At 37.7% G+C, this 25,027-nt stretch overlaps 1 protein-coding gene across 2 annotated transcripts; it reads left to right on the top strand.

The window, feature by feature from the left end:
- gm2a (ganglioside GM2 activator) lies at positions 1 to 20,340 on the top strand. 2 transcript variants are annotated; one of them, XM_066649457.1, is made up of 4 exons: positions 1 to 124; positions 16,377 to 16,529; positions 18,254 to 18,436; positions 19,273 to 20,340. In XM_066649457.1, exons 1-4 carry the CDS (start codon positions 86 to 88, stop codon positions 19,426 to 19,428), a joined length of 531 nt encoding a protein of 176 aa, XP_066505554.1. In that variant the 5' UTR covers positions 1 to 85; the 3' UTR covers positions 19,429 to 20,340. The 2 variants fall into 2 exon arrangements, with proteins under 2 accessions (XP_066505554.1, XP_066505553.1); XM_066649456.1 differs by lacking the exon at positions 1 to 124 and adding an exon at positions 15,908 to 16,299 and having other exon boundaries at positions 19,273 to 20,334.
- Positions 20,341 to 25,027: the final 4,687 nt, after the last annotated feature.

Below are 25,027 nucleotides of genomic sequence, written 5' to 3'. Positions count from 1 at the left end.
TCCGTGACGTGCATTTGTTCATTTCCTCTCGCGGGTTTTTGCATTTTGAGACTTTCCTCTTGCATTTCACCCGGTCCAAATACAAATGCAGCCTGATCCTCAAACGTGGCCAGCAGGCGAACAGGTGATATGATTGTTAAATGCTTCTGAAGGCATATGACACCCTTAATTTACTTAAAGCCCAGCAGCACTCTTCTGATATCGCTGCAGACCAGTGCATCTGTCTACAGAGCACAACTAGTAGCCTGGGAATTAAACGCTGTCCTTTTATATTTGTATTCTAATGCCGTATCCGGCTCTTGAAGGGTCAAAAACAAGGGTTATGCATAAAAATAAATGGAATTCGGCCTTAAATTTTGAACCAACTACACTGTCTGGGTTGCAGCATAATGTAAAGTTTGCACAAGGGGGCATCCGTTAACATGTTCATTTTGTGTTTATGTGCCTGTTCAAATTATTAGAATTATATTATAATTTTTCTCAGAAACCCATTTTATTTTTATTTTATATATTTTAAAAGTTTATAGTTTTTTTAACAAGTTAATCTACATCAGCTGGATGGGCAGTCATATGCATATCCTGTTCACTGTTGTCACATCACAGCTTGATAAATGCCACAAATGTAAATGTAGTATTTGCACCTTCATTTCCATTTGTGGACAGTAATGGGACAGTAAGACCGGGGCAAAAATAGTATGTTTTGAAACTGTAGCAACGTTTATAAACAAAACTCTTTCCTCAAAAGCTAGAAATATCCAGCTTTTCTCAACATGTCCCCTTTAAATTTTTAAACCCTGTTAAAGCAAACAGCCCAGTGTAGTCCCACTCATGAAATATTATACCTAAAGCACTTCCCATTCAGGAGAATGCTGCCAGACCATCTTTTTCCTCTGAGATGAGAGCAATTTTCGGGGAACAGGACCCTTTGTCTGTCAGAGTGCAGGAAATAGATTGAGCTCTTTATTGTTAAACACTGGCGGTGCGTATTTACTGACACACACACACACACACAATAGTGGATCGAACCCCGAAGAAAAATGGGAGCAGCTTTTTTCGGGACTCCTCTGTGTCTGTATTGTTGTGTTGATTGTGGTGGGCCGATCAAGAGGAAGTGCCAAAGTTGAAATATGAAACACTACAGATGGTGGGATCACCGGGTTAAACTCTTGTGAGGGCACTATCTGTCAGACCCAGCAAATGACAGTCTGAAAAAGACAGAAAGAAGCCCAAGCAATTTGACACAACTTCACATGCACCATTTCGCTTTGTATGCTTCATACCTCAATAAGTCTGTCACAAAAACTTACACATGAGTTTTCTTAGCCACAAAGAATCCTACAGGGCTATGGCAGGGTGAAAAATATCAATCTGTATAAAGCAACAGTGACCCCACTTTTTGTCTTGGTGGGCCATGAGTGGTGGGCATAGATTAGCTAAATCTTTTATTGCAGCAATAAGGAATGTTATATATTTGTTGGTAATTCATTAACTTATTTGTATTCTGTATCCACTATAAAAGAAACTTCGTCCTGATCAGTGTTGCAGTGCGGAGCCTGATGGGAATAATTGGACATGGTGCAGTCCATTGCAGGGTATCTAGTATTTACACTGCAGATCTATGCACCAATATGTGTTTTTGGCCTGTGGGAGAAAACTGGTGCACCTGCAAGAAACACACATAGACACAGGGAGAACGCAGCCAAGGTGAGGTGAGGATTGAACCTTCAACTTTGAGACCACGCACAAATGTGGCAGCAACAACAGCTAAAGTGCCACCGGGTCAATATTGATAATGTTTTTGTTTTTTTGTTTTTTTTAAACAAGTTATTTTACGGGCAAGTTTGGAGAAACAATGTCAAAACTTAACTATTATAAATCATGTCATCTTCTAGAGACTAACATTTCAGATATCCGGATCTTTTCACCTCGCACTCTGAACCATTCTGATTTTGTGAATTCTCCTGCAATGGAACATTTCACACTGTAACCAATGAGTATGACTTTGTTTTCTTCTTAACCATTTAGTTCTGCAGAGATTTTGAAGGAACAATGCTGCTCTTAAAAAATATGTCAAGGATGTAAAGACATCCATCTGTGACATCATTCCAAAGAATTTAATTCATCACCTTAATTTAACTAATGTGGCGCTCACTAGATGAACTAGTCTGTTTATTGGTTTGAATGTGATTTTAATGAGTGGAAGTGACAATGCTCAATCAGCATATCCACAATTACAAATGAAAACTAACGTCTCATGAGTAATGTTTACTCTTCTGTGACGTACATGCTCACTGCAAGTTGTATCAGATTAGTGTATTGGAAGTAAAACCACAGCTTCAGCGAAACACAAACAGACACACGCTGGGGCTGTAAGGAGTCACTGTTCCAAGTTGAATAGGATATAATTATTGGATGTGAGACTGAATCCCATTCGCTCCAAACCTCCCATTAGGGTAAAACCATAGAGCATAGCGTCCCGAGTGTATAATCCTCATCTGATCCACTCTTACCCTCCATCAACATCTCACCACACTCGTCTAATTCTCCTCAGCACTGCGGCTTGTTCATGCAGCAGCAGAGCCACAATTAAAATCTTTCTGTGTGTTCCAGCAAGCAGGAGGAGCACAGCAGTGCACTGTACAAACTGCCAGCTTTAGCAAGGCCCACTTTCTCAAGCTTTACAAATTAACCCCTTAAACCCAAGGCTTAGTATTCAGATATGAATCTCAGGGTGTTATAGTATACTGTCGCTTTCAAATGAAAAATGTCTATCTCCATTTCTGTCGATTTCTATTTTACTACATCATTTGGGCACAAGAGCTGTCCTTCATTTCATGATAAATGGACCAATAGAAATTCTCCATAATTGCTTGGAATCACGTATAAAGTATTATTTTTAAAAATATAGTTTACATCTAGGGCGCAAAAGGTAGCGTCACCGTCACACAGCTCCAGGGATCTGGGATTGGGGGTTCAAGTCCCACTTAGGGTGACTGTTTGTGAGGAGTTTGGTGTGTTCTCCCCATATCTGCATGGGTTTTCTCCAGGTGCTCCGGTATCCTCCCACAGTCCAAAAACAAACAGGTGGACTGACTACTCAAAAGTGTCCATAGGTGTGAGTTTGTGAGTGAATGTGTGGGTCTTCCTGTGAAGGACTGGTGCTCCCTCCAGGGTGTATTGCCGCCTTACGCCCAGTGATTCAGGGTGGGCTCCGGACCCACCACAACCCCGAACAGGATAAGTAGTTACAGACAATGAATGAATGAATGATGAATAAATTACAACCATTGAACGCTAAGAAGAGGTTTTGGAGATGCAGGTTTTTCTTTGGCAGCTACATATACAATGACTACATAAAGTGCTAAGTGACTTAGGCTCTTGTGAATTTGCTCCTGAGAAATTTTGTTCATTGTATGCTTTCCATGAAGCTTAAACAAACAGCGTGTGCAAATTTGAATGCATTGTGGTCCACAATTAGTTTATTGTAAAGCAGCTGAATTCACTCATTTTAAAGGGATCTACACGTTTGACTCAATAATGTAACTATATTGTAAATTAAACACATATCCATTACTTTGGCATCAAATTCTAGTTGAGAACATATTCTGCTTGTAAACACTTAAGTTCAAGTTTCTGAATTTGCTATTCAGAACTTCAATATATTGTGCCATAAAGAAATAGTTAGGTTGTGTAGTTTTAACTTTGAAAAATGTATCGCACTGTATCGCTATCAGAGGCCTTATTCATGTTTACTTGTGTAATTATGAAGCTGGAACAATGTGCTATGGACTTTTGGTGTGCAACGCAAGGTCTGAACTAATACTAGTATTAAGGAGCATGTCAGCAGACTGGCTAGTACCCCACTCGTTTGCCTGTGAGCTGCGTGAGGCCCCCTACATTCCCTATCCCGCATTGATGGCAGCGAGGGATACAGGCACCCTGGGGGTCTGAGACAGGGCTCTTCAGTGTTTATGTGACAACACTATCACCTGCACATGGCTTGGCCAGGCTGCAGGGGCTGGGGCTAGAGAGGGCTGGGTGGAGGCCAGTACGGGGGAGGGGTGTGAGGAAGAAAGGCAGATGGAGCCGTATAGGGGGGCGAGAGGACGGGACCCGGCCCAACACAGCACGCTCAGGAAACACAATCAAATTCCCAGCAGACCCACTGAGCCTCACACACGCCACAGCTCTCTCTCTCTCTCTCTCTCTCTCTCTCTCTCTCTCTCTCTCTCTCTCTCTCTCTCTCTCTCTCACTCACACACACACACACACACACACACACTCACTCTCCTTCTGACTTGCTTACACTTCATTAGGATTGCTTTGTTAGCTCACATGAGAACATTACCGTATGCCTCTCAATGAGCATGTGCTGATCACCAGGGAAACTCTCTGAAGCAGCATATTGATCCTAATATAATGTTTATGGAAACTAGAATTACATGGTTTCTTTGAAGTATTTCCATAGAATTAACAATATTATTACATGTTATAGGGCATTATATAATAATATACATTGCAACTATAGTAATGTGTAATACTCAGAGACTGTAATGTTGGTAACGTAAAATCATTATCATTGTAAATCAAAAAGTCATTAAAGGTCATAAAAAACTTTCTCTGAGGAGAAGCCCCAGTGTCTGTAAATCGGTGAAAAAACAAAATGTCTTAGTCTGGAATGCTAGACTTTCTCTCTCTCTAAATCTGGAGGCATCTAGAGTTTTTTAGACAACAAAGGGGACTCCAAATGTGGAAATGCATGATCCGTTATGTGGGCATTGCTCTATGCCTGCTCCATGGGTGAGTAAAATTGACTTAAAATTGACTATGTACATTAATTAAATCTTTCATTCATTATCTGTAACCGGTCCAGAGCTTACCTGGAATCACTGGGCACACTATATACGTACAACAAGTAAAAATAACTTTAAACATTCCAGTAATAATATATCCAACCTCAGCTTCCATTCTTTTCAGGAGAATTGCTTAAAGTCATGTGCAGGGATGTTTTTCCCAGCTCTAAATTCTCAGCAGTTGGTTGCATTATCAAACGTTCTTAATTTCAGTAACGGCTTCTGAAAAGCTCCATGACCTTTCAGATCCATAGTGTTGAGTTGTTTTCTCACAGGATAGATATTTCACCTGTAAACGTTTTACAGATCTGGAGCAAAAGTTGACACTAATTTTCTCCTGTCTCTCAAAGATGAAAGCTTCACGTGCTTGCTTTCTGATGATGACAGTTTTGGTGGTTTAACAGGTCTTGCTCATTTGTCAGGAGTTCCAATTTCTCTTAATGTTTTAATAATCTTAGATCTCCGGTTTTCTCTTATTTTGTTTCAATTTGCAGTTAAACATGCTGTATAAATTATGCCTGTTATGATAAAATATTTGGTTATTAAGAACTCTATGGAAGCATGTTGTTAAATTATATAAAGCTTACTCCTTATTTAAAGTAACATAATTTTATGAGGAACTTCTAGGGAAGCAGAGTGAAGGTCATTATCCAGTATAATCACCAATTCACTCTTTAAATCCCTGGATTATAGTAAAATTGCCAGACGGTGTATTGGTGGGTGTTGCAGCTGTAGACTGTCTGTTTCTTTGGCGTCTATTGTTTGTTGACAGTTCTGAGAACTGGTTTTGCCAGGAACCTCTGCTTACCCAGATTTGCACTGAGCGTTGATAATGCAATGTACTTCACTGTTGATAACTACTGCCACATTTTGTGTAACGTCCTTGTTGGAAGTGCAATCCAGAAACAGATCAGCTCTGGTTCCACTTACAAATTTGTTTATAGACAAGAGCAAAGAAGAACTAAAGCCTAGTTTATCTGGACCTCCATTAGCAATATAGCCATTGTCACGGAGGTTTTTCTGGCATTTCAAAAGCAGGAAAGCCCAAAGCACTGTTATTGGACGGTCTGGAAAAGCTTTAGTGTTTCATATGTTTTTGTTTACAATAACAACAAGTAATAAATTATAAAATTAGTTTATTACTTGGTTTTGAACGTTTCTAAAACCAAGCACCTTAACATTTTGCCAAGTAACATTCACTTGATAAAGGAACAGGGCATCGCTGGGAACTAGATATTTATTACTGACTTATCTACATTTCTATAAGGGTCTGACTTATAAAACGGTGCTGTAACAAATTCACAGCCTCATTTATTTTGAGTTTTATATTGAGATTTTGTCCGTTTTCGTGTAAAGTTAAACAAAAAGCTGTGTAGATTTAATTTACTCATCAGTAACGCTGTGTCCGTGTATTCATGTCGTTATAGGGACTTACAAGATGATTTTCTGTTTTTTAAATATATAGTAAAAAAAGGCTATGTCACAGAAACTTTCTCCAAACATAAAGAAGAGACTATGATAAATATTACTTCAACAACGTTCAGCACACTTCTGTTCGAGGCTCCAATAAAACACTGAGCTGCACTGCGGTGGACAGTGGACATACATCGCTGAAGCTGCGCAAGTGTGTCCCAATTCAGATTTCAACTCTCTGAACCCTTGAAAACGCATTTGTTTAGTCCCAAAAAGAGTATTTGTGCAGGGAAAAGAGGACTTCTGATCACCGCCGAACGGTTCCAAATTTAGTTCACGAAGTGGAATGTGAAAGATGGCTGAACTAACAACAGATGGTGTAGTGGCGCCACCTTAGGTTTTCTCTGTGAAATACGGCTGAATTAACAGTTCCTACTCACGCATGCGCATTTCAACATTAGGTGTCTGTCAGTCAGTCAGTCAGTAAGCTCATATGCCCCTTCTAGGCCAGTCCGGCAATAATAATTGACTTTAGTGCAACTGACAATGCTCTGGGCCGTAGTAGAGTAGATATTCTAAGGAGATTCATTTAAATATTGTATGTAACTGTTCATTAAACCATGTGTTTATCACATCAGTCTTATGCACACATTCATTAATTCATTGTCTATAACGGCTTATTGCCATCTCAGTCCGTCCCAGCAGAAGATTGATGAACGTGATCATCTCTTGTTCTTTTGCAGGATGAAGCTTTTAAAGTCTTCTTTACACCCACTCATCACTCTCGGCGTTAAGCAGCGCTCCATTCAGGCGCCATACAGATGCCATGTTTCTGTGCCAGGGATTGCTCACAAACAAACTTGGTTTCAGTTACTGCTTTTGCAAAATAAAAATGTAGCACAGCAGCAGATGGCCAGAGTGTGACTTGAAGATATTTCTGCTGAGATTAAAAGGTATCATTCATGTTTGAAATGAAAGAGGACTCTGTGCTCGAGCAATGGGGGATTTGTTCTTGGCCTGATAGTGGCAGAAAGCCGGTGCTGGTGTTACACCTAACAGATAAGGAAGAATGCTCAGGGCAGAGGAGATGTGTTTGAAAAAGCCTGTGGCCATGAACTACTCCAACACCACACACATAAACACACTTCCATACACTCCATACAAAAGATTAATTTACAAGCCAAAACTATGTTGACATTACCATTGCATTTTTCGTCTGAATACTGAGTCTGTCCAGCTGTATTTGTTTGAAAAGTAGTGTGTGGAATAATTCAATTCAAATTACAATCTGGAATAAAATATAATGTTAGGTAGAGTTCTGTATTTCAGTATTATATCACTCAACATCAACTGTTTCTAATGCTTTATGCATGCATTAAACAAATTACTCATTCAGTCGTTGGGAGTCCCAGTCATGCCAACCTAGACTGGCTCAACAGGTAGGGTCACTGTCACACAGCTATAGAGTCCTGGGGTTGTGTGTTTGAGGCCCGCTCACAGGTCTGTGAGTAGTTTGGTATTTTCTATATGTCTATGTGGGTTTCCTCTGGGTGCTCCGGTTTCCTCCCACGGTCCATGAATGAATGAATGAATGAATGAATAATAGATACAACTAGGCTAGCATTAGCCTAATATCACACAATTGTAAAGTATACAGTGATTGACCTTTGTTCAACACCCCAGTGGCATGTTTATTTACCCTTTCAGCAAAAGATGCTCTTTAGTAAGATAGATTTAGTACCAAGCTAACTTGCTAACATTTATAACCCACTAAGAGCTGCTGTAGTTTTTCAAGAACCTGTAGTTACTCCCACCTTCAAGTTAAATCATCCAAAGTGGAATTTGATATCTTAAAACTAGAAAATCCCTCAGTATAAAAAATAGACTTCTACTGTGGTATATTGTTCTTTAACCCGGTTGTTTATTTATTCATTTATTTATTGTGGATAGTGTAACTCACAGACTCGTGGTCTTATGGATCAAATGCCAGACTGTAAATATTCAATAGCTTATAGGAGGGAAGTCTTTTTTCTGTAAAAGTAATGAAATTCAGTGACATGCAGATTAATGCAGACTAAATCATTATTCTGGGTTTTTTATCATACTGAATTAATATGAAGAAAAGTCATCTGCTTATGCACAAAGTACATATTTTGTTAGATTTATATGGTAATATAAAAATTGCATCTACCTGTCTTCTCAGTACTTAGGGGTTTTCAAAGCGAGGGACCTGTGGGGCAATTTAATTGAATTTACACACAGCCAATTGTGGAAGCATCAGTGTCACTGCGGTGTACACAAATTGATTGTCTAAACTATATTCTCATTGTGATAAGCATGCAAGGTGTGCGTTGTAGTAAAGCAAATGTTTACAGAAGATCTCAGCACCAGCACTGATATATGAGCTCCCAGAGTCAGGAGAATATGGAATGTAAGCATAGATCAGTGTCTTCTAGGGAGTGTTTCTTTCATAACCTTTCACCCACTCAATTCCCCACTCGTAGAGTTCCACTATCAGAGTATCTATTTCCTCCTCAGGCCCCAGCCAGTCTCAGGTCCCAGTGCGGGCAAATGCATCTCCCACTGTTGCCCAATCTGGCACAAAAGCACACTTCAGCATAAAAGCCACTGTGTCACACAGTTTAGATTCAGTTTCATTTTATTTACTTCACCTAATCATTTCTTTTCATTTTTGAAGTGATTAAAACAGTCACAAAAAGAAAATACAATTGTGTACAGGTAGATTTTTGACCCCAAATTTAAATCTACCCTTAAGGAGACAATCCTGCCCCCACCCTTATTGACTTAATATGAAAACTTCAGCTGCTGTTAACATTGTGCCATAATGAATGGAATAATACAAATTGCCCAGTAACAAAATTAACTTATAACATACATTTTCATAGTTTCAACTTAAGAGTTTTTCTCTTTTAGTAAAGTCTTTCTCGCTAGTAAAGTTGCTTTTTTGGAGACTTTTGGGAGGATGGAATATTTGTTGTTACAGCAAAAATCCTCTCAGCAACAGACAAAGTGTGTGTCATAGAAATCTTGCTGCTTACTAAACCATATTTAAACATATTAAAAATGAATAATTGCCTTTAGGGATTGAGGGGCCCATATTTTTTTCAATCAGTTTTTCTATGTTTCAAAGCATAAAAGGAGGAGAATCTATTACAACTGTTATTCTTCAGATGATACTTTTAAGAAGAAGTGAGCATATGGTTTTGTCGTTGTCAAACCTCCCTATAAAGCTGACAAAGCTGTTTCCCAAATGTTTTTGCACATGCGTACTTTGAGCCAGAATCAGATCGGCTATCACCAGCTGTTCATCAGACAAGCAAAATGTATACAAGCTAAAGGAAAAGTACTTGGATCATTTCATTTGAAAAATTGGGAGAAGAGTAAATCATCTGTGTTTCGAAGCTGTCTTGGGGCAAAAGTCTGCCTCGCAGTCAGGAATACTTCCTTTTTGTCAATGGCAGTCTGAAAGTCACTATCCATTTTTGACAAAACATTTCTCAGGCAAAGTTCAGAGCATATATTTCAGTGGGGCAGAGGCCTGCTCTAATCGGTTTGGATATTTTATGAAGCTCTCAGTGTGAAGAGCGAAAGACAGTGTTAAAATGCAAACTTAAAACCCTCATCATTTTTAAATACCCCTCACCCAAGGTTACAAAGTACGTTGTGAGACTGGTGTGTTATTCATGAGTGTCCTGGATGCCCTTGAATATTTACACCATGACCCGAAGCTTTTTATTCAGTTATTAACCCTTGGCATCTATACAAACTACTCTGAGTTCTTCTATATATAAAAGTGAAATTACACATGTAATAACACAGTGAATAACATAAAGAACTGCAATTCTATTTGCACTCCGAATTGACTCTTTACAGGGCATATTTTCATCTAATCCAAACACCATAATATATCCTCTTGTATATCCTGAAAATATGGAATTTGGAACTCACTGAATTTCCTGCTTCTTTCAATGAGCTATGAGTGAAGAACTATTCAAATAAATTACAATATGACCTTTCTCCAACATTGTGATTGCTAAGTGTTACTGTGAAGACTAGAGGAACTACTTGAAACCGGTAAGACAATCATTAGAATGGTCTAGGAGCTAAGATTTCAGTTCATGCAATAAATGTTAACACCTATAAAAGTAAAAAAGCATTTTTAGAACTAAGCTAATGCTAATGCACAGGAACATCATTGAAAGTTCTTATTAAATACAGACATGTCATGTTTGAAGCTTTTAAGAGACATTACCTTATATTGTACCTCGCATGTAGCAGTTTTGCATGAATGAAACTGTTGTTGACTGGTCCCTCGCTTTGACAGTAACTTATTACTGGTCAGTCTGAGATGAGGCTTCTGTGAAAAAGCTTTGCTATATCTACCCAGAAAGAACATGGGTAAATAATTTTGGTCCTATTTTGGTCCTAATTTGTGTCCTTTGGTCTTATTTCTAAACAGAAATGAAATAAGAGTATTACTAAATGAATATAATACTTGCTGACCTTAAACAAGCATGAGGATTCTATGAAATAAAGATTAACTCTGTATATGTATTTGTTCTCAGAAATGTTGTGTAATTTAAAGAGTGAGGATGTGGGACCATATGCGGGCCCTTAAAGGGGTAGAAGGGGACATATGAAAGAGATGTTTCTGCAGCCTGTCAGAGTGATGGCTCTAAAGTAAAATGGATGAGAGAAGGTGCTAGCCCTCACTGATATGGGTGTAATTATTGTAAACATCTATTACGTTATTTTGCCATTGTCCTTGCACGAGTTTCTCCCATGACATGCCCTGATGACTTACAGCTTTGTGCATTCCTTTGGCTCAAGGATGCATCACTGAGAGAGTTGTGTGTGTGTGTGTGCACTGTAAAAGATGTACAGATTGTTCAGGGTAATTTGACAGAAACAAGATATACACCACCATCCGTTAGCTGTATTTCACTTGTGTGTGTGTGTGTGTGTTTTATGTGTGAAAATATTTATAACAATATGATTGGCCACCTTACAAAAATCATGGAGGATCATGACACTTGTATGTTTACATATGTTGCCTGTGCATTCTGGGTAATATGTTGCTTTAATGGAGCACATTTTGGGCTTTATCCAGGCTGAATGTATCCAGAGCAGCCCAGACAGGTTTAAATTATTTGTCTGTTTGTTCCTTATCATAATTCCTCATCACACACATTAAAGCATCCACAAATACAGTACAACAGTGTACACACGCATAAACACAATGTTCTTGCGAGCTTGTTGCTGCAATTCCTTTTAAATGATTATAGTATAGAGTTTTTAAACTATAGGTAATCCAAACACTTTTTTGTTAGTTTTATGCATTTTGTTTTATGTTCAAACGTAGCCGTACCAGTCACTTTTCTCAAAGTTGCAAGTAGAGTTCAGCCTTTTTTTTTTTTACCTATGCAGACATTTACCCTGAACAAACAGGCACACAAATACACACAAACATGTATAGGTGTACTGATTCAGCAGTGCCATCCAAGATATATACTATCTGTCAGTGCAACTCAGACCAAACAACATGTATTTTCTAGAGATAAAGAAAATTTCTGTGCAAAGAAAAAAGGCAGCCGGGAAGAGACAGAGTGAATGCATAACCTCCACTGAAGGGAGATACAGGTCCCTTCTTGGTATTGAGCTGAAAAGAGCATGAACCCTCTGCCTTTTAGCAATTTATCTGCAATTTGAAAATGTGATTAACATCTTATTTCACCACGGTTTATTGCATCACTAACAAGACTAGCATCTGCTTCTGTAACAGTGTTTAGATGACCAGGGACCGAGAAATGACATTCTCACGGTTTAATCTGTGGAAGAGAGAGAGAGAAAAGAGAAAACCCATGATAGTCTTCACCTAGCTGAGATAACTGATGGTATGGGAAGAATTTTTCTAAAGTATGTTTTTTTTGTGTGTTTGTTTGATTGTTTGTACTATTTTCAGCAAAAATAGTTTAGCCTCCATGACCTGCTTTTTCTAAGAAGAAAAAAATCCATTACTTCAAAGGTCACCACATCAACCATGTGATCACACTGTGAGATCTTCAGATGTTCCACAATTTACACATTATAGCTCAAGAAATGTGCAGTGCAGCAATGAATAGAGGTCTAAAGCATTTACACTTCAGGGTAATCTGGATAACCAGGAAATACATCTAAGAAATATCTAGCAATGGAAACCTGACAATCTCAATGAGGAACAAGTTTAACTCAAATGAAACTGGTTAGTGTTCTCCTGAAAATACTAATAATCTGCATACCAGTTATAATATTTCATACTAATTAGAATGGGCTAATTCTAATTGATTACAATAAAGTTTGAAGCTTACATTTAAAGATTACATATATTTTTAATGGAAAAAAGAAAGAAACAAAATAATTTGAACTGTCTTCAGAGTTCTGCTTCACACTGACATTATGAACCACCAGGGGTCTCTAAACACCAATTCTGTCTGCAGCTCTGCTCTTTACTGCTGTTTCTGAAATAGAGGGGAAACAGTGTTCCTGTGGCAGCTATTAGAGGACTGACTCAAAGTGTCATTTCTCACTGAGACATACACACACACACACACACATGTGAATTTGCACTTCAGAAAGTTTACTTGGACTTTTGGAAGAAAATACAAAATCCCAACACAACTTCCTCAAAGACCTCCTTTATATTCACTGTGAAAAATATTCACAGTAAAATATTACCTACGGTTTTCAGTCATTTTACAAATATATACCATATCAGGTTAACAGTAAATACCAGTAAAACAACAACTGTACTGACTAGTATTATTTAATACTTGATTTTTTGCTTCTTAAAATCATTCGGGCCAATGTTTGGGCAGAAATGTATATAATATTCCACTCAGCTGAATGTGAAAAGGCTACCTGTTGATCATTTTCATAGCTCACATTTTACACTTTGTCCTCAAGAACACTGACAATTCTGTGTGGGATCTGGATTGACCGGTCTGATCTATTTTGGGGGCATTTATTCATTCATTCATTCATTATCTGTAACCGCTTATCCAATTCAGGGTCGCGGTGGGTCCAGAGCCTACCTGGAATCATTGGGCGCAAGGCGGGAATACACCCTGGAGGGGGCGCCAGTCCTTCACAGGGCAACACAGACACACACACACATTCACTCACACACTCACACCTACGGACACTTTGGAGTCATCAATCCACCTACCAATGTGTGTTTTTGGACTGTGGGAGGAAACCGGATCACCCGGAGTGGGGGCATTTAATCAAAACTTATGAACTCTGTTGAATTTTTAAAAAAATGTATTTAATAACCACAGAAGTGATTAAGTTTACACACATGAACACTACCCCAACTTCACCAATGCAGTTGTTGTTATGTGTCTTGCACAGCCCAGTGAATTACAGTTTCACAGTCATCTGCTATCTGAAGAAAAAAAAAATCCTATCCTTCATGGATTTCACAACACATTTCAGAATACAGTACGTTTACTGGTGAAAACATGGCATGTCAGGACTGTATTCTTCTACAGTAAATCATTTGGATTTGTGCCATTCGTAAATGTTATTTATGACACTCCTTCAAAAACCTGCATCGCTCTTAGGCTATATACACACGCCCCATATCAGAGTATCTTAACAAGTCACAAACCCAGCATAATAAGCTTTTATCCATTAGTCAACATATTTTCTCCTGCTTAGTGGATATATGATCCCCATATCCTCAGACGCTGACTGACATATGCTAAACAAATGTGGCAATAAATTTGTGTTGTAAAGCATTGACTTGATAAGGAAATACTCAAAGTAAAATTTACCAAGAATGTTCAAAGCAGGACTTGACGTTAAAAGAGTGGTATTATGTGATGAGTGAAGACAAAGGAACAGAATTTTAGATTTAAAATATGTGCGCAAATAAAACAATAAATGTCACATTGTATTAAGAATGTGCCGGTGATGCAATGAGCTGATATGTCATTAACGGCAAAATGGTATACTTCATTCCATAAACAGACTCATTGTTGCTGTCATAATAAAGATGGTTATTTCACAGAAGGAAAAGGAAGCTTTCAATGTAAAACTACTTTATATTATGTATTATTCTTTTTTTCTGCTGCTGGTCTACTTATGAAATTTGTATGGGATTATGTACTGCAAACAATGATAACTTATTTATACATTATTTTCCAGCTTCTCTTCAGCCATTATAATTAAAAAAGCTGTGCTGGTTAATGTGCCTGACTGGCTGCACTATAATGTACTGAGTACATCAAGCAGTCCAGGCTGAAACATTTCTTTTAAATTCAGTGTGAGTGAGCAAGACAAGCACCTGTAGGATGAACAGACAGTATAAATGTACCTGGTTTCACAGCATCACAAGGACAACAATTTCAAAATAGGCTTTCTCTCTCTTTCTTTGATCTCTGCCACCAAACAATAACAAGAGACATTATGACTAAGGCCCATAGGTTCATGAAACAGGCCATATAGTCCACCCTCTGATGTAAACCTATAACCTATAACCCTTTATTACATCTTTACCATGTATAAAATTTGACAAGTGGTATTTTCCAAAATAATATGACCAGTTCTGTGGTGTGTAGTCTGCTCCGATCAGCTACAGATGGAAACATGAGGAGATTATTGTGCACATACAGGGCTGGCATTTACCTGTGCACTCACATGCAGTGAGATTAAAGGTGACTCATGCACACTTGCAGGGCTATCATATGGTCACTATACAATCCGTAATAATCAATGTGGCAGCAAAAATTAATTACACCACGCAGTTCATACCACTTGTTATGAACAGGACTACATGTTTTTACTTCCCTAATTTTTCTCCTTAAGTAATTTAGGCGTAATGTCTAAGCGGTCTGTGTGCTATACCATAACTTGTTGTATCGTGACTTGCTTTCAGGTGTGAGCGTGTACAGGCTTGAGCAGGTAGAGCTGAGATTCAGACAAGAATCGAAGCAGTTCACCATGGCTGTTTCTGAAAATGTTACACCTGGGATGTCCATCCCCCACAGAAATGTGACCAATTTCTACTTTGAATGCATATCCAAAGTCTATTGATAAGGGTCTGTGAGCGACATCTTTGTTTAAAATGATAGTTTATTAGGAACTGTTTTGGAGTAAAGCGCATTTTTTTTCATATCTATTCGCATCTATTTTAGCTAGCATGACGTAAACCAATAACCTGCTAAACTTTACAAAATTGAGGAAAACTGATTTCAATTTTAAATAGTTTGATTTACTTGTTTAAAACAAGACTTACTTATAGACTTCTTATATTAATTCTGCAATATTTATCCCATACAACCCTCCCATAGATGGATAGAGTGGTCTAGAAGTTTTTGATGTGTACAGATTTGAGGAAGATAAAAAAAAATAAAAAAATATTTATTTGTATTATTTGTGCAGATTATACTTTTAATATCCTGAATCTGTTCAATGTCTATTTAAATTTCATTTTCAATTTTAATAGCGTAAATTCGCCGTTTTTTTCCCCCGAGGCCTAGACCTAAATGTCTTCATAGACAGCAGTCGTCCGTTATATATGAATGAGAAAACCAACATCAGAGCGACGTCGCCATCTTGTGTCTCCAACAAATACTACTACAACAAAGTAGCGCTACTATTTGTAACAATTTTCCTTCTCCTCCAGCCTTTAGAGGGCTCTCTAAATTACTGGAATAGATTGGGGAAGAAAATCCATCCAAACAGCGATTCATTTGTGCCAAAACACTGCAGTATTTAGTCAGTGTTCAGCGTTTAAAGGTCGTCGTTTTTGGAAGTGGGCTGTGAACTCAGAGTTCAACCGCAGGAGGAAGCAACTGCAGAAGGCATTAGTACTACGTGTTTTTACCAAACTGTGTGAAGTTTAGCTGTAATTCTCACTTGTAAAATGGCGTATTATCCACCTCTTTTTATTACTTTATTAACTGCAAGTGTTGTTTTAATGCATGCGAACTGTAATGTGGAAGTCAGGAGACCACAAAGATTAGCTCAGGTGAGAATGTTTACATTTGATACCAGATGTTGAAATGGAATAGCTTTTTGCTGAATTTGTTTTTTATTCTTGTTTAGATTTTGGGATTTTCTTGGGAAAACTGTGGGAAGCCTGATGATCCAGCTGTTTTGAAGGCTCTGACCCTGTCTCCGGACCCCATCACTGTACCCGGAGATTTAACAGCGAGTGCCGCGGGCACGACATCAGTGGCACTGGTCTCCCCTTTGTCTGTAAGGCACAAACATAAAAGTTTTCAGTTAAAGCAATAGTCTTGGAACGTGTAAAGCAATACACGAAATGGTCCTCAAGAATCAGACGTTTAAGTTAGGTCCTTTTCGATTTGAGTTGTAAAATAATTACAGCTTATAAGCAAAGGCAGGGGTGCTGTAGGCCCATGGGTTTCTTCCAAAATGCTGTGTACCAATTTGTGACAATGATTCGTTTAAAGAGATGTAAGGCAAAACATTGACCTATTTCTGTCTAAGAAAAATATATTTCATCATAATATAGAAAGGCAAATCCCTGCAACATATGAAGAAACATCATGAAAACAAAATATAAGTTCATGTGGTTATTGTAGGAAGTGTGATAAGAATTAAAAATATATGTATAGGAAATAAAGTTTGTAAGTAAACTGCAGTCATATTGACACCGGCCATTTTCCAAAAGCAACTGAGGTTTTTTGTTAGTTTGTTTTTGTTGTTCAGTTAGCTCTGCAACTGTCTTGCTCTCAACTGCTATTTTGAAAGTAGTTGGTTTCAGAGGGTTTTCTCGTGATGCCTCCTGGTGGGAAACAAGTTTCTCCAGATAAAACCACTCAAAAGCAATATGTTTACTAGTTATCTCACATTTATGGGCTATTTATTTTTACATTAAAATGCAAATTGTTAAAAAGCAAAATGTTATAATTCTATTGAGGCTATTTTACTGATATTCTCCTATAAATCATAATTTTCCATTTTCATAACTCTGAAAGGTAGTACCACATGGAGTCAGAAATAAAACAGCTGATACTAGGTAAATAATAGCTTTATTATAATATATTTGGACAACATTTAAATGCTCAGTGCAAATTCAGTCAGTAATTTAAGGACATGATATCTAAGTTATTTTGTTATACAATCATGGATGTAGGAACATGTATTCTTGCAACACGTCTTACTGTAAATGTACACATTTTACAAAACACAGTTGCTGCTAAAACAATTCATGAACTTACATTTTTACATTTTACATTTATGCATTTGGCAGACGCTTTTATCCAAAGCGACTTACAAAAGAGGATCTAACATTCAAACTACAGCACAAATTATACAAAATACTTTACATTGAGTGCAATATGCCAGGAGGTAATAAGTGCATTAAACGTTTGTAATTATAGTTTATTATAATTATTTATTATAATTATTTATTATTATTTAAGTTTTGATGTGAGTTAGAGACACACTTTTAACCAGATGGCGGTAAACCACTTTTGCCAGTAATGTCTACTCTACCCATGGAGCGTTTGGTATATTTTTAGAACTATTTTCCCACCATGATAAACCTTTCATCAAGTGTCATGTTTCGAGTTAAGGTTTTCCAGAGTACACTAGAGGAAGTAGTTGATCCTCTTCTGCTTTTTCTGCTTCACCATTCTTTGATTGTTTAACTCTACTCTAACCTAAAAAAAACACTTCATACAATTCATAAGTCATGACCCTGCTGATTAAATAAAATGATAATCATAAAGTCAACGCAATTAGATTTGTTGTGTGTCTTATGTTTATTGCTTTGACCCTCCCCCCCCCCCCTTGTGACTATCACAAGCCTTTGTAGAACTGATAGAGAAAGCAGGCTTTATCTCAGTAACTGCATAACAGCCTTTTTTGAGGTCATTTTGTAGTTTGTACTGATTTTATGGTCCTGGAGCTGTAAACTGGTATTTTTGACATACACTGCTGTTACTTTTCAGGTGAATGTTACACTGGAGAAGGAGGTGGCTGGAATATGGGTCAAGGTGCCATGTGTGGAAGAGATTGGGAGTTGCCACTATAATGATATCTGTGACATATTGAACCAGCTCATTCCTCCTGGCCAGGACTGCCCTGAGCCCCTGCACACATACGGTCTGCCCTGCCACTGTCCCTTTAAATCAGTGAGTACCCTCAACATACATATTTAAATTACCTGATATGTGCGTATACCCAGGCTCATTGCATGCCAACACCTAAAACAAAGCAAATGATTATCATCACCCTGTGAGAGTGATGATTGGACAATGGACCTCACAATGTGTTTGTGAAGATTAAGAGTTTAAACACACATTTTGTCATGGAAGATTCTTACGTTCTATTTAATTAAATTATATAGAATTATATATTATAATTAATAATATACTTCAGTTAAAAATAAAAGGACAGAAGAGGCGATTATTGCACTTATTATATATGTACCCCAAAAAATATAGACTCCAAACTGTACTTGTGACTAGTATTATAGACAGAGCTTGATGAAGGAGTAATCAGGGAGAGTATGGTGTAATTTATTTTGGGACATAGTTGTAAGGATCCATCCAAATTCCGAGGAGATCGGATTGTTGTTCTACAAAATCAGTGTGATGTGTTTTATACAGTTAACTATGCTTCATTATATATGAAAGACACTGTAGATACAGTTATACATCCGTGTGTATGGTACAGTCTATATATAAATTACATTTTGCATGCTTTGAGTGTGATGTAATGAAAGTGATGTACTGTGTAAACAAGTGTCAAAATACACTGTTTACTCTCAGGTCAATACAAGTTGCAAAACAACAGCCTGATTTAATTAATTATCATTGCTATGTCTTAAACATGAATATATATTTACATATCACATCCTCTGTTCAGTTTTTTTGTAGTTTATAAAATATGTATGAGTATGAATCATAATTTATTAAGCTTTATGTATTCTAACTTTTTGTTTGTTTGTTTGTTTGTTTTATAAAAGGGGGACTATTCTCTGCCTCAGTCTGATTTCTATCTGCCAAATATAGACCTGCCCTTCTGGCTGACCAACGGCAATTACCGTGTGCAGGGTGTCCTGGGGAGCATGGGTAAAGAGCTTGGATGCCTCAAAGTCAGTCTGACCATGCATTCTGGATAATCACAAACAGAGGGAGATGGTTTGGGATCACTTCACCTCAGAACATCACATTCCATTCTGTGGGGACACATGGCTGTTTAAAAAAAACAAAAAAAAAAAAAAACAGTTGGATCTGTTTAATACGATGCTTGCTCCTCTGAAAAGCTGATACTTTTTGAACCGTGTAGAGACATGAGTTTAACTTTTTTAATTTAAATATGTATTTAGACATTTGATCAGGTGATATTATGATGTTCTAAACACTGATTAGGGCAGAAAAAACGGACCAATGCCCTTTTGACCTGTAATGAATAATGATTTTGTACGTGAAATTTTTAGGATTTAAGTAGATTTTATTTCACTGTAAACAAGCAATCAACCAGTTTAAGCATAATTATTTTTATTTTTTGAAATAAAGTTTTTCAAATAATATGTAACTTTAAGTCATAGGTCATTTTAAGTTTCCTTTTTATTTTAATGTTTACTGTTACCCAAAATGGGAGAACAGTTACTGCTTTGAGGGCTTTCTTATTTTATTGTGGGAGATCTTGTGATGATGAATTATTCTGTTTTTGCACTTTGTTTTATTTGTTTACATTTCAATCCTGCTGAAAGGAACTCACTTGGAAATGAAAAGCTTTTTTACAGAGGGATGTTCAACTATGAAATGATCATTTAGAAAAGATTCTAAATAAATTGAGGTTCAGAACACATGAAGGTGTTTGATTACTTGTCTTTAACATGTTCTGATTTAGTAAAATAATGATACCATTACTGATAGTGTTCCTCTAATCAGAAATGAAGTGTCTCTTCACTTGAAGTGTAAAATGAGATCAAGTGCATTTCCTTTTGGGATTAGCACTCTGTTTAGCAGCGGCCCAGATATACTGTATTCTACGATTTGTACACTAGATGGCGCCAAACAGCTTTTATTCATGCTAGTGTACAGTTTATGGAAGCTACAGGCTAGGATCTCGCAGTCTACAGAGATCAACTTTATACAGTTATATTCTATTTATAATAATTGACAGCATTAATTCTCATACATCACTATATATTATATTGTATTATTAGATTTTGTTTTGTAATATTAGAGTATATTGTAATAATTTAAATCATTATTAAATCACAACAGGAATTTATATATTTACCAGTGTGCTATTTTCTGTTCTTAGTCCCATCAGAAAAGAAGTTGTTTCAGGATCCCTAATCTGAGATTGTAATGTATTAATTTTGTGATAAAAATATTTAAGTAGAATGTATTTATTAAAATCTTTATTTTCTGGGAAATCATTTTCTCAATGGCAGGATTGGCAGCTGTAAAAATAATGTGCTTGCAGCTGAAGTGTATACTCTGCAGTTTGCAGGAGGTTGGGTCGTAAAACCCCTGCCAGGTCTCTCGCAATCTTTCTATTATCATTCCTGAAATTCCTTATTCTACATTTTTCAGTGTGTTGGAAACTTCCACCAGTATCATTCCAGATGTGCAGGTGGAACCCTCAGCAGAGACGACCTCCACAGACAGAAAACCTGTTGTACATGCAATTAGCCAGTCTACAGAACCCTATATCATTTGCTCATTTTTCTTGCTTGCTTTATTTAACATTATGGAATCCTTATTTTATATTTCTAGGAATCCTTTGCTTGTATACAGAAGTGTTTTATATTTACTAACCTTACTTTCACAGATGAAATATATTTCCAGACACTCTATCTATTTATTCAGTTTGGCTACATTAGAGTGGACTCAGATGTTCAGTTGTGCACACAGTTGTTCAGTTGTTCTCCCCTCTGCAGCAGCCGCACATGAGCACAAACATCACAAGGTAGTAATCTGGGGTGAACTCTCAGTTCTGTTGTTTACTCTTTAGAGTCATTTGAATATGTACTTTCCTGGGCAAGCTATTTATAAATGTCTGTGCAGGAGCAACAGTTGAAAGTGAGCTTGTGTGAAATCTATAGTAAACTTAGCCAATGTCCTTGAAAAATAAACTAGAATATTCATTCATTGATTGTTTGAAACCACTTATCCGGTTCAGGGTCGTGGTGGAGCCGGAGCCTACCCGGAATCGCTGGGCGCAAGCACACCCTGGAGGGGGCACCAGTCCTTCACAGGGTGACACACACACACCCCTATGGACACTTTAGAGTCACCAAACCACCTACCAACCTGTGTTTTTGGACTGTGGGAGGAAACTGGGGCACCTGGAGGAAACCCATTCAGAAGGAGAACACACCACACAGACAGTCACCTAGAGCATGACTTGAACCCACAACCTCCAGGTCCCTGGAGTTGTGTGACTGTGACTCTACCTGCTGCACCACCATGCCGCCCTAAGTCAGAATAGAAAGAGTAAATATTATAAAATGTTTATCTCCAAAAGGAATAAAGACAAAATGTTCCAGAAATTGAAGGTATCAAAAAGATATAATACGAGGCCTTTTCCTCAACTTAAAGTAGATGCTGCAGGACCCAGAATGAAGATTAATCAAATGAACTAAACTAAAACGGGGCAGCACAGTTGCGCAGCAGGTAGTGTCGCAGTCACATAGCTCCAGGGACCTGGAGGTTGTGGGTTCCTGCTCCGGGTGACTGTCTGTGAGGAGTGTGGTGTGTTCTCCCTGTGTCTGTGTGGGTTTCCTCCAGGTGACTGTCTGTGAGGAGTGTGGTGTGTTCTCTCTGTGTCCGCATGGGTTTCCTCCCACAGTCCAAAAACACACGTTGGTACGTGAAAGTGACCGTAGGTGTGAGTGTGTAAGTGAATGTGTGTGTGTGTGTGTGTTGCCCTGTGAAGGACTGGCGCCCCCTCCAGGGTGTATTCCTGCCTTGCGCCCAGTGATTCCAGGTAGGCTCTGGACCCACCGTGACCCTGAACTGGATAAGGGATACAGATAATGGGTGGATGGATGGACTTAACTAAAACTATCCCAGTGGACAGGTAATTTTGAACCATCTGGCTTTTTTTTATTAAGCAGATCATTAATTTGTAGTGGTGATTCTGCTCTCTGTAGCAATTTAAAAAGCATAAAAACTGTTTTAAACGTGCACATTTTACCGTTTATTTCACTTTCACAGGCTCAGTGTATTATCAAGGGCTTATTAATGAACAGAATCGATGAAACAGATGTTTTTGAGCAGGGAAACACCCGAATAATCCCTAATATAATCGTTGTTGTCTTCACACTGGACCTTTTAGACACCTTCTATATGATGCAAAATTTTATATGATGTTCTTTGCCCTCTACATTGTTTGGACTTTTTGCCTGTTGCAGTATGTGGGAACTGTGGGAATGGAAGGATTCAATAGATATCTTTTTTTTTTTTTTAGATGCTGCTACAGTGGCAGACCCCCAGAATAGTGCACCGCTGAAGTAACATACATGTACAGCACCACATTCAAACCAGGGTTAGAACCTACCGTAAACAGCATGCTTTTCTGCACTGATTAGGGACTCCAAGGCTAGCAATTATTTTAGTTTAAATAGACATTTTAAACTAAACCTCTCCATTTCTTTGGAAAGTCATATGATGAATTACTATTTGTGTGTGTGTGTGAGAGAGAGAGAGTAAAAAAGAATGAAAGCTTGCACATGGTCTGAGAGGCAGTGGAAAGAATGTTATCTCTCAGCTGTATGTGAGGTCGAGTCTGACTCTTTTTTAAGAGCTCAGAGACTTCTCTCACTTCTCTTAAGGTCTATTTATTGCATAGTGGTAGTTTTGGTAAGTCTACCAGGTCTTAAATATTTGCAAGGTTTCCCATTTTCTCTTTATTATTTAATAACTTCTGAGTTAACGTTTGAGCTCAAGTTTTAGAAACTCCTTAATTTTCTGTCATTCTCTTTGACTGTCCCTTTCTCTTTGTGAATGATCTTATACAAAGTGAATGACCTCCTTGTTTCTGCGTATTGTCTGTTTAATCAGTTCCACTTCCCATGTAGATGTGCTTTGTAGTTCTACAATTACAGATGATAGTCAGTTTGTTGCTTTGCATAGTTTGTAAGCCCCCTCTCACTCTGTTCTGCAGTGATCAAGACCACCACAGGAAGGTTATGGTTTCAGTGAAACTAAAATGACACTGAATGATTTTAGTTAAAATCTAGAGTTTTTAAACCCCTCAGTGTCACTGATGGACTGAGAATAATCCATCAACCAAAAATAAACAGACGGCAGTGTCCTGTGGGCAGGATACTTTTACCACTTTTGAAGAACTCGAGGATGACAAACACATATTCTTCACCTGTAGATGAGCTAATGTCTTTGATTTTATATCTGCAAAGTGGACCAGCAAAAGATGTTTGTCCACTAGAGTAGCCAGTGGGTGGGCACCATGTTTAAAAACTCCAGCAGCACTGCTGGGTCTGATCCGCTCATAGCAGCTCCAAACATAAAAATATTGAACTCTTTGGAGGTACTGTGGGAATCCTGACCACTGAAGAAAAAGGTGAAAAGGGGCTAACAAAGTATGCAGAGCAACAGATAGATTACAGTGGGTGGCTGTAGAACAACGGTGTGTGCCTATATGGTAATTTGACCTGATTAAATGGAAAATTAATGTAGAAGCAATGAGGTAATATTATGTTACAGCCGATTGGTTTGTGACCTGTATATGTGTCCACAAAATATATTAAAGAATATACTGATTAGCAGACTATAGTTAAAAAAATTAAAGTCACCATAAATATGTTGTTTTCTTTAAAGTCCTTTAAAATATGAAGTAAAAACTTCTTAATAAAGATTGTTAAATGCTGGGTGTAATTTTATGATCTCCTTATAATTGATGAAATCTCTGATTCACATTAGGCTAATCTCTTCCTGGCCTAATTCTAACCTACAGGTTGTAAAATGCAAATGCAGAATTTTACTCAATGCCCTAGAACTCCTTTTGGACTTGTGTAATGTAACCACAAGTAAAGTGTGCTCTGTTGAGGGGGAAAAAAAAGCCCAAACCTCTCCATGAGCATGACCTCATAAGTGATTAGCTTGTATTTTTGGCTAATCCCCCTGTTTAGCAGAAACACTCTGCTTTATGTGATTGTGGTGTTATTGTTCTTGCAGATAGCAGTGTAAACCCTGCGTTATCAGACAGCTTTTCACTTTGTTATTTCTGCCAGTGATCGCATGGCTCGCTGTTAACTGAGACTCCACAGCTGCTGGTCCATGGAAAGTTCCTGTGTTCACACACAGCAACAACTGTTCTATCTTTTTTATGTCAGATTAGTGCCCTCTACTATATATAGATCTGGGTTTTGAGAAAAATGAAAGTGTTTCAAATTCCCAAGATGGTCCACAGTTGAGGTAGGCTATCACACTCTTATCATGATGCTTAATATAAACCAAATAAGAAGGCCAAGGGGCCAAAAATAGATACTGTATCTCTGCCAGGGGCACTGTAGCATATCAAATTGTGCTGCAACTTTTTTCTATTATTAAATGATTAGCTCAAGATAAACTTTAAAATACTTTACAAAAAAATGCAAAATAATCATTTAGGAAGCCAAAAACTAGAAATACAAATTGTGGTATGTGGCCAATGATCTAAATGTAAATAATTTATTTATATTATTAGTCCTCAGTGTCAACGGCACTTTTTTTAAAAACAGTAAGCACATTAAATTTGTC

This window comes from Hoplias malabaricus, chromosome 17 (genome assembly GCF_029633855.1).
Source record: "Hoplias malabaricus isolate fHopMal1 chromosome 17, fHopMal1.hap1, whole genome shotgun sequence".
Taxonomy (NCBI): Eukaryota; Metazoa; Chordata; class Actinopteri; order Characiformes; family Erythrinidae; genus Hoplias; species Hoplias malabaricus.
This window is presented reverse-complemented; position numbering and strand designations above follow the sequence as displayed.